The sequence below is a fragment of the Mesoplodon bidens genome (assembly GCF_964165515.1).
Source record: "Mesoplodon bidens genome assembly, chromosome: 10".
NCBI classification, from domain to species: Eukaryota; Metazoa; Chordata; class Mammalia; order Artiodactyla; family Ziphiidae; genus Mesoplodon; species Mesoplodon bidens.
In genome coordinates, this window is record NC_138172.1 from 37,728,970 (window position 1) to 37,745,226 (window position 16,257).

The following is a 16,257-nucleotide window of genomic DNA, read 5'->3' on the forward strand; positions in this document are numbered from 1 at the left end:
GACATGATACATTTTATAAACTTAAGGTATATAGTGTATTACTTTGATACATTTATATATTGTAATATGATTACCACTGAAGCAATATTTAGCATATTATATCATTATGGTGTAATATTATTGTCCTTTATTAATTATACTGTGTTTAAATCTCCATGGCTTATTTACTACTTGTTATAAGTTCATACCCTTAAACACCACCAATTTTATCCCCCACCCCTGCTCCTCCATCTCCTGGTAACCACCATTTTACTCTCTGTTTTTTCACAGGTTTGACTTTTTTAGATTCCACATACAAGTGATATAATACTTTCTCTGTCTGACTTAACTCACTTAGCATAATGTGCTCAAGTTTCATCCTTATGTTGAAAATGGCAGGCTATTCTCCTTTCTCATGGTTGAATAATATTCCATTATTTATATACAACACATCTTTTTATCCATTCATCTATTGATAGGCATTGGGGTTGTTTCCATACCTTGACTACTGTAAATAATGCTGTGATAAACATGGGTATGCATATATCTTATCAAAATCCCACTTTTTAAAAAATTAACTTTTATTGAAAAAATCCCACTTTTATTTCCTTTGGGTATATACCCAGAAGTGGAATTGCTGGATCATATGGTAGATCTATTTTTAATTTTTGAGGAACCTCTATATTGTTTTCCATAGTGGCTGGATTAATTTACATTTCCACCAACAGTATATAAGGGTTCCCTTTTCACCACATCCTTGAGCCATTCTAACAGGTGGGAGATGATATCTCATTTTGGTTTTTATTTGCTTCTCTCTGATGATTAATTATGTTGAGCATTGTTTCATGTGCCTCTTGGCCACTTTGATGCCCTCTTTGGAAAAATGTCTGTTTAGTTCTCCTGCCAGTTATAAAATTGGATTGTTTGTTTTTATGTTATTAAATTTTATTTGTTCTCTCTATATTTTGGATATTAACTCCTTATCTGATTTGGATATTATTTTGGTTTGCAAAAATTTTCTCCCATTTCATAGGCTGCCTTCATTTTGTTGATTGTTTCCTTTGCTGTTCATAATGAAGTTTTTTAGTTTGATGTAATCTCACCTGTCTATTTTTGCTTTTGTTGTTTATGCTTTCAGTGTTGTAGCCAAAAAATCATTGTCAAGGCCAATGTCAATAAACTTTTTCCCTGTGTTTTCTTCTAGGAGTTTTATGGTTTCAGGTCTTACATTAAGTCTTTAATCTATTTTGAGTTGATTTTTGTGTATAGAGTAAGGGTAAAATTTCACTCTTTTGCATATGGATATCCAGCTTTCCCAACACCATTTATTTCAGAGACTATCCTTTCCTCATTGTGTATTCTTGGCACCTTTGTCAAAGATCAGTTGACTGGACATGTGTGGGTTTATTTCTGGGCTCTCTGTGCTGTTCCATAGGTCTACGTGTCTGTTTTTATGCCAGTACCATCCTGTTTTAATTACTGTAGCTCTGTAAAATATTTTGAAATAAAAAAGTGTATACCTTCAGCTTTGTTCAATTGTGATTTCTCCTTTACTGGCATTATTTCCCCAATCTTAAATGAACTCTTTTTTTTTTTCCACTAGGCACTGTGACCCTTCTTACGTTGTAGCAAGGATCAGATGAAACAAATTGCTTTTTAAATGAACTCTTATATTACCTGACAGCATGCTGCATGTTAGGTGCATAAAATGTTTTCTTAATGACTGAGATATTCCCTGTGTTTTGCCCTCTGCTCTTCTCACATGCTATTTAAATAGGTTTGGATAACTTTGTTTCTGCACACAGGAACTATCCCTAAGAAAATTCTTATCTTCATCTGTGACACCTTACCTGCATCCCAGATGCCCCCACTACATGGCATGTGGTTTGTACAGCTATCATTTCAAACTCAGCATAGCCCAAAATGAACTCAACATTTCTTTCACTTGGCTGGATGCAATAATTATAGTACCACTCTCCTTGCCTCCAAGGTAGAAAAGAGATAAGAGGAATAACTAAGTTTGTTGCTACACTTAGTTGACTACTCATTCATTCAATAAGTAACTTCAGTACCTACCAAATGCTAATATTCTCTTAGGTTCAAGGGATTTGCTAGTGAATAAGATAAAAAAATTTCTGTTCTCATATAAAATAGGTAAATAACAATGACCTACTATATAGCACAGGGAACTATACTCAACATCTTATAATAACCTATAATGGAAAAGAATCTGAAAAAGAATATATGTGTGTATATATATATATATGTGTGTGTGTGTGTGTGTGTGTGTGTTTAAGTGAATCACTTTGCTGTACACTTGAAACTAAAAAAATATTGTAAATGAACTATACTTCAATTAAAAAAATAAAGAGAAAAGAGAAAAATACCTCTGTTCTCACGGTGCTTACAGCCCAGTGACAAGACACAGACAATAAAAAAGGTAAATAATTAAACTATTTAGTACGTTAGATGGTAATAAATGCTTGGGAAATATAAAGCAAGGCAAGGATTGAGAGTATGCATGTGTATGTGGGAGATGATGGTAATGATGGTTTCAGTTCTAGACAGGGTGTCCAGGAAAAGCCTGAGAGGGTGATATTTGAGGAAAAACCTGAAGAAGGTCAGGATGCAAGCACCATGAGGCTATCCAGGAGACAGCATGTGCAAGGAAAGGCCCTAAGGTAGGAACACGTGTTATGTTTTTAGGGCATAGCAAGGAGGTCATTGTAAAGTAGAGTGATCACGGTGGGAAATGATAGGAAATTAAATTATAGAGGTGATGAGTCTGGGACCACATCTTATATGGTAAGATGCCCTTTCTTTTCTTAGTACTAGTCCCCTTATCCTGAGGCCTTATCAACTCATATCTGCAACAGCTCCTAACTCATCTCATCCATTTTCCAGTTTAACCTATATATTGTCACTGGGGTAATCCCAAATCACCATGTTCAATATGGCAGTCCCCCATTCAAGGATTGAGAACAGTTTATCTAATACATCAAGTCTCAATCGGTCTACAGAGTTTTCAGGGCTATCTCCAACCTATTCAATCTTGTATTAGCACTTGTTTTCTGACCATTTAGTGAGCTTTTTCTTTGTTCAAGGAGCTATGAACAAAGATGGGTAAGAAACAGATTCAAGACTTGGAGTTTACTGTCAACATAAACTTTTTCCTAGCTCTAATAGCCTCTTCCAATTTCCTGTATACATGCATTCATGTCTTTATTATTTCTAACTCAAGCTTTTGCTACTTTTCATACTTGAATATCTCCTCTTCTTGAACTTACAATAAAATCCAACATCTTTCTACGGCTGTAAGGCCCTGCATAATCTGGTCCCTGACTATCTCTTCTTGTGACTGCCTCTTGTGATATCCTTTCCTTCCCTCACTCACTATATTCCCTCAACGACTACCTCCCAGTTTTCTGAATGTACAAAGTTTTTCCCTGCATCTAGACCTTCTTCTGCCTAGATCATGTTACCCACTTTTTTCTTACTCATACTTTAAGCCTTAGTTTGGATGCCAGAAGAGCTCCCTTCCCTGCACTCCAATCTACATAAAGTTTCACAGCACGCTACATGATTTTCCTTTATAGCACTTATGACAATTTTAAAACTATGTGCTTATTCATGTGATCATGTGTTTAATGGTCTCTCTACTAGAAACAGTTAGTTTCTCTACTAGATCATAAGCTCCAGGAAGACAAGCAGATCTCTCTCTTGCTCACCTCAGTATCCCTAGCACCTAACACAATACATGGTAGATGCTTAACAAATATCTGTTGAACAAATGAGTTAATACCTTATCTGGATCCCGGCCACTGTTTTTCAACTACTTTCATTTTCTCCAAGAGCCCTTGAGGTCTTCTCAGTCTCTCAATGACCCTTTTCTTCCCTGACTTCTTTTCCTCTTAAAAAAAATAGTTCTTCAAATGTTGAATTCAAAACCCTGGTGACAACTGATCCAGCTCACCATGACAGGATAAGTCATCTCTCCCAGTATATCACTGCAAAGCTGACTGTATTTCTTTCCCAAACCATACAATTTAATCCTAAATATGAAGCAAAGTCTGAAATGTAACTGATTAGAAAAAATATATAAAACAACCAGGATTTGGATAGGACTTCTCATTTTTTTCAGCTTGAAAAGCTCTATAACGGTTTCTATCTTAACAGGTTGTATTTTTTGTTTGTTTTTCCCTGAATTTTTTTTTTTTTTTTGCAGTACGCGGGCCTCTCACTGTTGTGGCCTCTCCCGTTGCGGAGCACAGGCTCCAGACGCGCAGGCTCAGCGGCCATGGCTCACGGGCCCAGCTGCTCCGTGGCATGTGGGATCTTCCCAGACCGGGGCACGAACCCGTGTCCCCTGCATCGGCAGGCGGACTCTCAACCACTGCGCCACCAGGGAAGCCCTAATTTTTTTTTTGATGTGGACCATTTTGAAAGTCTTTACTGAGTTTGTTACAATGCTGCTTCTGTTTTATGTTTTGTTTTTTTGGCCATGAGGCATGTCTTAGCTCCCCAACCAGGGATTGAACCTGCACACCCTGTATTGGAAGGCAAAGTCTTAACCACTGGACCGCCAGGGAAGTCCCTCCTTGACTTTTTTTTTTTTAAAACATCTTTATTGGAGTATAATTGCTTCACAATACCGTGTTAATGTTGCACAACAAAGCAAATCAGCCATATGCATACACATGCCCCCATATCCCCTCCCTCTTGAGCCTCCCTCCCATCCTCTCTATCCCACCCTTTTAGGTCATGGCAAAGCACTGAGCCGATCTCCCTGTGCTATGCTGCTGCTTCCCATCAGCCAATTATTTTACATTCACCTCCCTGACTTCTTATTGTGCTTAAAGTCTTGCCACATGTCAATAAGACATCTGCCCACCTTACTTTTCCACTCAGCTTGTTTGGTACTTAAAATTGGGAATAACATGTTTCACATCTTTTAGGAATTCTGTAATACCCTGTTCAGACCTCCTCAGGGGCAGGGACATTTCTTTTTTAACTCTTAATCCCTAGCAGGTATTGCAGGGGCCCACAAACAAGAAACCCTCAGCAAATGCTTGCTAAACTGTTCAATTAAATGAAAATTTCTTGATTCACAGGAGACTGATTGGTATTTATTTGATAGATGAATTTATTCATTCATTCACTCAATAACTATTCATTTAATGCTCCAATATCCAAAGTCCTGTGGTTAGCACTGGGGAGAAAATGGTACAAAAAACACACGAGGAAGCTCCCATTCCAGTGGGGGAAATCTACATGCATGTGTATAATTACAGTATAGTATCTGGTAATGGGATAAAGCTAGGTACAGGGTGACATAATGTGCACAATGAAGCCCCAGGGCTGATTCTACTCATAAATAGAATGAGGAAGGTTTCATAAAGTTGAGTTGTAAAGAATGAACAGGAGTTTACCAAGCCAACAAAGGTAGAGAGGCATGAAAGAGCAAGGCATGTTTAGAAAAAGCCAAATAAGGCATCAGGAGTAAAATAGGATGCATGAAATAAGGTTAGAGAAACAGGCAGAATTATATCATGCTGGGCCTTTTATGCCATGCTAAATAACAAGGGCTTTTAGCCTAAGTGGGAGCTGACATGAACAGTTTGTATTTTTAAAAGAGAAGTATGGTGGTGGTGTGGAAGATAACTCAAGGTAGGAAGACAGATTCAGGGAGTCTATACATTTGGGGAGAAATGTGAAGGGTCTGGGGTGACAGTGAGGATAAAGTGAGGGTAGTGATTTGATTGGCATTAGGAGATAGGAGTTAATAAGATACAGTGATTAACTGAGAAGGGAAGGAGATAGAGAGGGAGGAGCCTAAGAGGACTCCTAAGTTTCTGATATGGATCTCTGAGCAAATGCCTTTCACTTGATTTAAGGTGGAAGTATATGTGTGAGGACAGAAAATGAATGCAGTTTAGAAATGTTGATGGATGTCTGAAGGACATCTAAGGGCATATGTCTGGTAGAAAAAAGGAAATGAGGACCTGAAGCTCAGGGGAGAGGTCTTAATTAGAGATTTAGATTTCAAGGCTAAATATTTATGATTGTTTGGAATGATGAAATGAAACAAAAAAATAGAGCTACCAAGGCCTTGCCAGCTGCTGCTTCTGCCCTCCAGCAGATCATCTAATACTCATTAGTCAACATATATCAGAATGCATGATGTGGGTTGGCAATTTGTCATTCACTTTAGCCTTTCTAGGTTTGCCTGTGGAATCAGCAATAAGACTTAGAGTAGAGGAATAGCTGGTCTTCTCCTTAGTTTGCTCCCCCGCTCACATGTGTTCTTTGGCACAGAGGTTGAGTGTGTCCTGGCAATACTGAACATTAGACTAGCACCATTTGATTGGAGGCCAGACTACAAATATTTGACTGGAAAAATAGTCACTCAAGGAGTTATCTTGAGGAGAAGAAACAATTAAACCGATTGCTCTGTATCTATTCTCTGTGCACCTGATGTAATACATCCCCCTAATCTTTTGTGACTTCTGACAACTGCTTCAAAAAAGTAATATGTGACCAATTTGATAATTAATCATAATGAAAGCATAATTATCTGATAATACCAGCTCAATGACCTAAAATTTTTAAGGGCTTACACACTACACAAATCCTAATGGAAAGAAGAAAGAACATTTATTGGTTAAACCTATGTCTAAAATTCTACTTGTTAGTTCACTCTTAAAACTAAAGAAAGTGTATATTTTCAACTAAGAATCTTACAGTTTTATTATGTGAATGTGAAGGTTGTATAGTTCTCTAATATGTAAGGATTTTAAATGACCTAATCATTTCCAGCACTCTATAAAAAATTTTTTTTACATTTCTTCTTTTAAAATGTTTTATTGTTTCTTGAGACTAAATTATAAACAATAAGTCCAAAGATAAAACAACTGCATGGACTGATGATCCTGCATGAATTACAAACCAGAGCAATGGGGTGCCTGTACTGGGCTTGCATCTTCTCTGTGCAGTAAGTCCAATAAAGAATGTACTGGGCACAGGCACTGTGTGTGGTGCTAGAATCATGGGAGAGAAGACATAGTCCCTGGCACTCAAAGATGACAAAACATGGGCTTCCCTGGTGGCGCAGTGGTTGAGAGTCCGCCTGCCGATGCAGGGGACGTGGGTTCGTGCCCCGGTCCAGGAGGATCCCACATGCCGCGGAGCGGCTGGGCCTGTGAGCCATGGCCGCTGGGCCTGCGCGTCCGGAGTCTGTGCTCCGCAGCAGGAGAGGCCACAGCAGTGAGAGGCCCGTGTACCGCAAAAAAAAAAAAAAAGATGACAAAACAGTGTGCTCTGGTTTTCAAACTGTAACCCATGTACTTTCAGAGGTTCCACAGGGTACTTACTAGGTAGGGGCAGGGACATTGTGAGATTCCTGTTATTTCCCCTTCCATCAGCAGAGTAGTTCTATTTTATCTGTTTCGTTTATTGAACTTTCTTTTAAAATTTAGCTTGAAGAAAAAGGACTCTTCCACACACAAATGTAAATAAGTTTACAAACCTCTGGTCTAGTAGAAAAACAAGAGCAGTCAGAATCTACATCCATGCAGCCCTGGCCTATAGTCTTGCCTATGTGTAGCAGCTGTAGTTGCCTTCACCACCACAGCTTTCCTAGAAGCACGTACTGGGAGCCACTGGTGACAAGGAAAACCCACATGCTCTCACCAGTGAGTATATCATTTTACTCCTATGCCAAAGTGAAGCACAGTGCTTTAATTTCGGCGGGGGGCGGGGCAGGGTGGGATAGTCAAGACTAGAGGCACTGTGGAACATACAAATTAACTGCTTTCTTTTTGTACTCTGTTATAACTTCCATTTAAAATCTTCCCACATGTAGCACGCAATTGGAAAAGTAAAAGTTATTTTCAAATCTTAAGTAAAACAACAACAACAACCCATAAAGCAGTCTTAACACACAAAGTTCCCATGCAACATAAAAGTATCCCAAGATTTATTTTCTCTCTGCCCCACCTAGAAGATAATCACAGAGAAAAGTCAGGGCTCCCTAAAATTCCAAGGTGGCTACAAAAGTCTTCTCACCCTTTTAGAGCCTTGCTGACATCTAGAGGAAGAGAAGCCTAGAATGTCTCCTTGATTTCTCCCTACCTTTCAAGGGGAAAAACACTACTGCTATTGCTCATGCTTAAGGGTCTCATTGCTCTGTCAAGACACACAGTCTACTGCATGTCAGCCCCTTTCTGTGGTTTCTCCTCCAATCCAAGTCAAAGAGGAATGATAGAGTCAGGCCAACTTTCCCTTTTGTCCAGAATATGCTCTTCCTTATACGGGGTTAGGCAGACAATGAGGGCTGGGGCTGCCCTCAAACAGGACAACATTAGCCTATTTCCTTGTGAGCCCTCTCCATCCCACATGCAGGAAGGCAGAGCCCAGGGCTTCCTGCATTCAAGAGCGGGGTCGCTTTGCTGAATTTGCTTTGTTCTATGTTTCTCCTACGTGTTTCCTCTGGCATTGAATAGATGCATCCTTTGCTTTCCCTGAGGTGGTGATGGCCAAGATTGAATTCTGAGCTTCCATGTGGAGATAGGCACAGGGACATAAGAGGCCATATGTGACTTCAGGGTACACTGGGATTTGAAGCAAAACTCTCAGCTAAATAAGAGGAGGTTACTTTATCTTGTTTTGCCTCCTCTGTGCATCTATCTTCTCTGAAGTCCAGAGATGCCTATGATCTAGGACACACCATTCTAATACAGAGTCTCAACCTCACCAGAGCTTCTAATAACTTTTACCTGATCTGCTTGCCTTCTCTCATATCATACAAGGAAAAGAAGACATCGGTATCTTCCCCAATGGTATTGTAGGTGAAACTCTTCAGACTGAGGAAGAAGTGATGTGGCACTGGTATCCGACAGGTTTCCCCATGTCGTGGGCGCATTGTATCTACCTAATGAGGAAGGCAAAAAACAGTGATTGCTAATATTTTAGTTATTCATTATATTGATCATAAGTAAAATTAAAACTAAATGACTAACTCTCCTCATACTGCTGAAGAGGATCATTTAAGAGAAAGGGAGATTGAAAGTGCTTTCTTTGCTACTAGCAGATGTTGCGTCAATATGCTTGATTTGAGGTAGGCAAATATGCAGCTGGGAAGAGTAAACAGAGTGAAGGAGATATGGGAACAGTAATTCCAACTTATAAGTGAACTCCAAATCTCCACCAGGTCACAAACATCTAAATTCTCCAGAGAACCATTTTTAAAGTCACTTCTTGGAGATGCTGTCATGACCCTGATGATTTGGTTTATACTGTTAGATAGTAATAGTTACCATTCTAAATACCATCTTTATTTTCTCAGACTGATCATTTTAGTCTCTCGGTCTACTTTATTTCAACTGTGCTTGTGTAAATATGCACAGAGGAGTGGAGAGTAGCCAAGTCCGCTTGGAGGTCAGGGCTCCTTAGGTCACAATCAAGAAGTCAGTGGTAAAAAATATATAAATAAATAAAAATAAAAGATTATCAAAAAGAAAAAAAAGAAGTCAGTAATTTCTTGGTGCATCCCTATTTTATAATCGTGTAAAAGAAAGAATTGAGGGAAAAGAGAGGGAGGCCTGGTTAAGTTGCTTACCTGAGATGTGCTTTGCTGTACGCTCTGCCGGCTAGATAAATGCTAGGGAAAGAAAGAAAAACTCAATCAATTGGGAAGGAAACTAACTTTTATCAGGAACCTTCTATATGCTAGGCATTCTGATATATATCTTACATATATGATCTCATTTAATTCTAATAACCTTGTTAGACAAATGTTATTTGTATTTGACAGAGCCAACTAAGTTTTAGTGTAAGGAAGTGAAATGCTAAAGGTCCCACACAGCAAGAAGGTGGCAAAATCTGGATTCAAAACCAGGCCTTTCTAGCTTAGAGTACCAGCCAAGTCACAGGTGGGTGCTTGCTACTGGATTTTTGTTTTGCCACTGTCCTCTCCACACAATGTATCACATCCTGCACTGCGTGACACAGCTTCCTCAGGCTCTCCACACTGGAGAAGGTATAGCCTTTAACCACAAGTGGCTCCTTCCCTAACATCTCTCCATGCTGTTCCTTTGGTGCTGGCTAAAGTTAGAAGAAGCAGATTCCAATCCCAGCTGCATGCAAATGGGTTGTGAAACTCCAGACAAATTGTTTACTCTCTCCAAGGGACATTTTCCCTCAACTATAAAAATGAAATAAAAGTTTTTGTTGTCTTCCTCACAAGGTTAATGCAAGGTTCAAATAACTTAATGGGAAGCAGCAAGACATAGTAGTTAGGGACCTAAGTGCAAAATTTTAAATCTTGACTCACACTTTCCTCATCTGTAAAGTGAGGATAACATTCCATGCTGAACCTCATAGGGTTTTGTGCAGATTAACCCAGCATAGTACACATTGTAAGTGGTTAATCATTGTTATCTATAATTAGTATTTTTCTTATTATTGCTGTTCTAGTTTTATAATTAGTTATTAAAGAAAAGTCAGTCACATTTAGAAGTAAACCCCAGCCAGGAAGAAAGGTGTGTTCACCATTCTTCAAGTCCCTGGTCTTAGGAGACTTGAAAATGAGAGTTTCTATCCTGCCTCCTTTTGGCCCCTACAGGTTGTGAGACAGCTCTCATTTGGTGAACTGTTCCACATCACATGGCTAATAAGACTGGTTGCTGAGTAGAATGGTTTCATTCTTTTAACAAGTATACACATTTAACCCTAAATAAAACTGAAGTACAATTAAATATTAATTTAAATGCATTTCACTAGCTATATTAGTTAATTATTAAATATTCATGTGCATTATTAGCTATATTGGCTAATTATTATTGACTATTAATGTTCATCCATGGGAATATATGTTCCCATGATACATAATAAATATCATTAAAACAGGTCTCCACCAGCTGGGGAAATCACCACATAGAAGGCTTATGTACAACAGAAAACTTCATATATAAAACAGTTCACAAAAAAAAAGCTTTAAAAAAATCAGGCTTTCAAAAAAAAAAAGCAAGCTTTCTATGGTTTACTGACCCATATCCCACTGGGAAGGTTACTGGCCTACAACTCTTTCCATTGTTTTATTTTTAGGGTCTACACTAAGGCATTCTTCTCAAGTGAATTTATTGACTAACTCTTAAAAATGACTACCAATCATAAACATTAATGTTCAATTATAACTATATATGGGAGTTTACAGCTAATTTCAGTGTAAATCATCCCGGTTGACAATAACATACATCATTCTAGACTTCAGAGGCATCAAATCTGGGGAGAACTTGGACCTCCCTGCTGGTGCAGTGGTTACGAATCTGCATGGCAATGCAGGGGACACGGGTTTGATCCCTGGTCCGGGAAGATCCCACATTCTGCGGAGCAACTAAGCCTGTGTGCCACAACTACTGAGCCTGTGCTCTAGAGCCTGAGAGCCACAAGTACTGAGCCAGCATGCTGCAACTACTGAAGCCCGTGCGCCTAGAGCCCATGTTCTGCAACAAGAGAAGCCACCACAATGAGAAGCCCGTGCACCGCAAAGAAGAGTAGCCCCCACTCGCTGCAACTAGAGAAAGCCTACAGGCAGCAAAGAAGATCCAACTCAGTCAAAAAAATAAATTAAAAAAAAATTGGGGGAGAAATCTTCAACCTAGTCTGAAAGCACCCCACATGGGTAGCCAGAAAATGGCATCATAACTGGCATTTTGCAATGTACAAATGTACATTTCCACCAAAAGTGCATAAGAGTTCTCTATTCTCCATATCCTTGCCAGCATTTATTTAATGATAAGCAAATAGGTGTGAAGTAATATCTAACAGGTGTGAGGCAGCATCTCATTGTGATTTTGATTTGCATTTCCCTGATGATCACTGATTATCAAACACCTTTTCACGTATGTATGACTTCTTTGGAAAAAAATCACATCTTCCTCTCATTTAAAAACTCAGAATAGGGCTTCCCCGGTGGCGCAGTGGTTGAGAGTCCGCCTGCCGATGCAAGGGATACGGGTTCGTGCCCCAGTCCAAGAAGATCCCACGTACCGCGGAGCGGCTGGGCCCGCGAGCCATGGCCGCTGAGCCTGCGCGTCTGGAGCCTGTGCCCCGCAACGGGAGAGGCCACAGCAGCGAGAGGCCCGCGTACCGCAAAAAAAAAAAAAAAAAAAAAAAAAACTCAGAATAATTGATTTTTTGCTACTGAGTTTTAAGAGTTCCTTACATATTTTGGATATTAACCCCTTATCATATATAAGGTTTGCAGACATTTTCTCCTATTCTGCAGGTTGAATTTTCATTTTGTTGACTATATTTTGCTGTACAGAAACTTTTCTGTTTGATATAGTCCCACTTGCTGATTTTTGCTTTTGTTGCTTGTGCTCTTGATGTCATATCCAAAAGATCACTGCCAACACCAACATCAAGCAGCTCTTCCCTTATGTTTCCTTATAGGAGATTTACGGTTTCAGGTCTAACATTTAAGTCCTTAATACATTTGGAGTTAATATTTGTGCGTGGCATAAAACAGGGGTACAGTTTCGTTCTTCTGCATATCCAGTTTTCCCAACATTTACTGACGAGACTATCCTTTCCTCAGTGAATATTACCAGCTCCCTTGTTAAAATATTACTTGACTGTATATGTGTGGGTTTATTACTGGGATTTTGATTCTGTCCCATTGGTCTATGTGTCTGTTTTTACGTCAGTACAACATTCACTGTTTTGAATTACTATAGATTTATAATATAGTTCAAAATCAGGAAGTGTGATGCTTCCAGGCTTTTTTCTTTCTCAAGATTGCTTTGGCTATTCAGAGTCCATTGTGGTTCCATACAAATTTTAGGATTGTTTTTTCTATTTCTGTGGAAAACACCACTGGTATTTTTATAGGGATTGCATTGAATCTATAGATGGCTTTGGGTAGGGTGGATATTTTAACAATATTAACTCTTCTAATTCTTGAGCATGGGATATCTTTCCATTTATTTTTGTCTTCTTTAATTTCATCAATATCTTATAGTTTTCAGTATATAGATCTTTCACTTACTTAGTGAAAAGTTATTTCTAAGTATTTTACTGTTTTTGATGCTATTGTAAATAGGATTGTTTGCTTTATTTTTTTTCATATAGTTCATAGGGTATTCTGATTTTTGTAATTGATTTATGTATGCTGATTTTGTATCCTGAAACTTTATTGACTTTTTTTATTCTAACAGTTTTTTGGTGGAGTCTTCAAAATTTTCTATGTATAAGATCATGTCATCTGCAAGTAGTGACAGTTTCTTTCTTTCTTTCCCATTTGGGTGCCTTTTCTTTCTTCTTCTTGCCTAACTGCTCTATTGTTATGGCTAGGGCTTCCAGTACTATGGGTTTTTTTTTTTGTTTTTTGTTGTTGGTGTTGGTTTTTCTGGCTGCATTGGGTCTTTGTTGCTGTGTGCGGGCTTTCTCCAGTTGTGGTGAGCGGGGTCTATTCTTCATTGCGGTGCGCGGGCTTCTCATTGTGGTGGCTTCTCTTGTTGCGGAGCGTGGGCTCTAGGCACGTGGACTTTAGTAGTTGCAGCATGTGGGCTCAGTAGTTGCAGCACACAGGCCCTAGGGCACACAGGCTTCAGTAGTTGTGGCGCATGGGCTCAGTAGTTGCAGCGCATGGGCTCTAGGGTGCGTGGGCTTCAGTAGTTGTGGCACACAGGCTGAGTAGCTGTGGCTCGCGGGCTCTAGAGTGCAGGCTCGGTAGTTGTGGCGCATGGGCTTAGTTGCTCCGCAGCACATGGGACCTTCCCGGACCAGGTATCGAACCCATTGGCAGGTGGATTCTTAACCACTGCGCCACCAGGGAAGTCCCTCCAGTACTATGTTGAATAGGAATGGTGAGAGTGGGCACCCTTGTCTTGTTCTTGATCTTGGAGAAAAAGCTTTCAACCTTTCATTGCTGAGTATGATGTTAGCTGTGGGCTTCTCATATATGGCTTCATTATATTGAGGTGCGCTTCTTCTATGCCCACTTTTTTGAGAGTTTTTATCATAAGGGATGTTGAAATTTTGTCAATTGCTCTTTCTGCATCTATTGAGATGATCTTATGATTTTTTAATTGAACTACAGTTGATTCACAATGTTGTGTTAGTTTCAGGCATATAGCAAAGTGAGTCAGTTTATATATATATACATATATATATGTTTTACAGATTCTTTTCCATTATAGGTTTTGATCATACGATTTTTATCCTTTATTTTGTTAATGTGGCACATTACATTGATTGATTTGCAGATGCTGAACCATTCCTGCGTTCCTGAAATAAATCCCACTTGATCATGTGCTGTTAATGTGCTGTTGAATTTGGTTTGCTAGCATTTTGTTGAGAATTTTTGTATCTACATTCATCTGGGATATTGGCCTTCTTTTCTTGGAGTGTCCTTATCTGGCTTTGGTATCAGGGTAATGATGGCCTTGTAAAATAAGTTTGAAGAGTGTTTCCTCCTATTCAATTTCTTTGGAAGAGTTTCAGAAGGATTGGCATTCATTCTTCTTAAATGTTTGATAAAATTCACCCATGAAGCCATCTGGTCCTGGGCTTTTCTTTGTTAGGAAGTTTTTGATTACTGATTCAATCTCCTTACTCATTATGGGTCTGTTCAGTTTTCCTATTTCTTCATAATTTAGTCTTGGTAGGTTATATGTTTCTATTTAGGGTGTCCAATTTGTTGGCATATAATTGTTCATAGCAGTCTCTTATGATCATTTGTATTTCTGTTTATCAGCTGTCTCTTCTTTCATTTATAATTTTATTTACTTGAGTTCTCTTTTTTCTTGCTAAATCTAGCTAAAGATATGCCAACTAGTCTTTTCAAAAAAAAAAAAAAACAACCAACTCTTAGCTTCATTGATCTTTTCTATTGTTTTTCTATTCTTTATTCATTTACTTTTGTCCTGATCTTTGTTACCTCCTTCCTTCTGCTGACTTTGGGAATAGTTTGTTCTTTTCCTAGTTCTATGAAGTATAAAGTTCAGTTATTTGAGATCTTTATTTCTTAACGGAGGCATTTATCACTATAAACTTTCCTCTTAGAATTGCTTCCACTGCATCCCTAAGTTTTAGCATGTTGTGTTTCCATTTTTGCTTGTCTCAGGACATATCTATTTCCCTTTTGATTTCTTCTTTGACTCATTGGTTGTTCAGGATTGTGTTGCTTAACTGAAACATATTTGTGGATTTTCCAGTTTTCTTCCTGTTATTGAATTCTAGTTTCAAATCACTGTAGTCAGAAAAGATATTTCATATGATTTCTACCTTCTTATATTTGTTAAGACTTATTTTGTGGCCTAACATGTGATCAATCCTGGAGACTGTTCCGTGTGCACTTGAGAAGAATGTGTATCCTGCTGCTATTGGACAGAATATTCTTAATATTCCAAATATGACTGTTAGGTCCATTTGGTACTAAGTGTAGTTCAAGTCCAACATGTCCTCATTGATTTCCTGTCTGAATGATCTATCACTTGTTGAAAGTGGGGTACTAAAGAATCTAATATTGTTGTATTCTTGTCTATTTCTCACTTCAATTCTGTTAATATTTGCTCTATAGATTCAGGTGCTCTGAAGTTGGGTGCATATATATTTACAGTTGTTATACGCTCTTGATGAATGACCCCTCTATCATTATATAATCACCCTCTTTGTTTCTTGTTACAGTTTTTTAATTAAAGCCTATTTTGGGACTTCCTTTGTGGTGCAGGGGTTAAGAATCCGTCTGCCAACGCAGGGGACACGGGTTTGAGCCCTGGTCCGGGAAGATCCCACATGCCACAGAGCAACTAAGCCCGTGTGCCACAACTACTGAGCCTGCCCTCTATAGCCTGTGAGCCACAACTCCTGAGCCCACGTGCCACAACTACTGAAGCCCACATGCCTAGAGCCTATGCTCCACAACAAAGAGAAGCCACCACAATGAGAAGCCCATGCACCACAACGAAGAGTAGCCCCCACTCACCCCAACTAGAGGAAGCCCGCGCACAGCAATGAAGACCCAACATAGCCAAAAATAAATAAATAAATTTATTTTTAAAAAATAGCCTATTTTGTCTGATATAAAAATAGCTACTGCTGCCATCTTTTGGTTGCCATTTGGATGGATTATCTTTTTCTGTTTCTTGCTTTCAGCCTATGCATGTTCTCAACACTAAAGTGAGTCTGTTAATAAACAGAATATTCTTGGTTGTCTTTTTTTAATCCATTTGGCCGCTCTATGTCTTTTGATTGAGAATTTAATCCATTTACATT

At 38.9% G+C, this 16,257-nt stretch overlaps 1 protein-coding gene across 5 annotated transcripts in view; it reads right to left on the reverse strand.

The window, feature by feature from the left end:
- Positions 1–16,257, reverse strand: part of DOCK3 (dedicator of cytokinesis 3) — a 404,205-nt gene that overhangs the window by 172,877 nt on the left and 215,071 nt on the right. For all 5 annotated transcript variants that reach the window (XM_081246551.1, XM_081246550.1, XM_081246549.1 and 2 more), the window contains 2 exons: positions 9,596–9,637; positions 8,754–8,908 (listed from right to left, as the gene is read on the reverse strand). In XM_081246551.1, the coding sequence (XP_081102677.1) occupies positions 8,754–8,908; positions 9,596–9,637 (197 nt within the window). The remainder of the gene's footprint in view (positions 1–8,753; positions 8,909–9,595; positions 9,638–16,257) is intronic.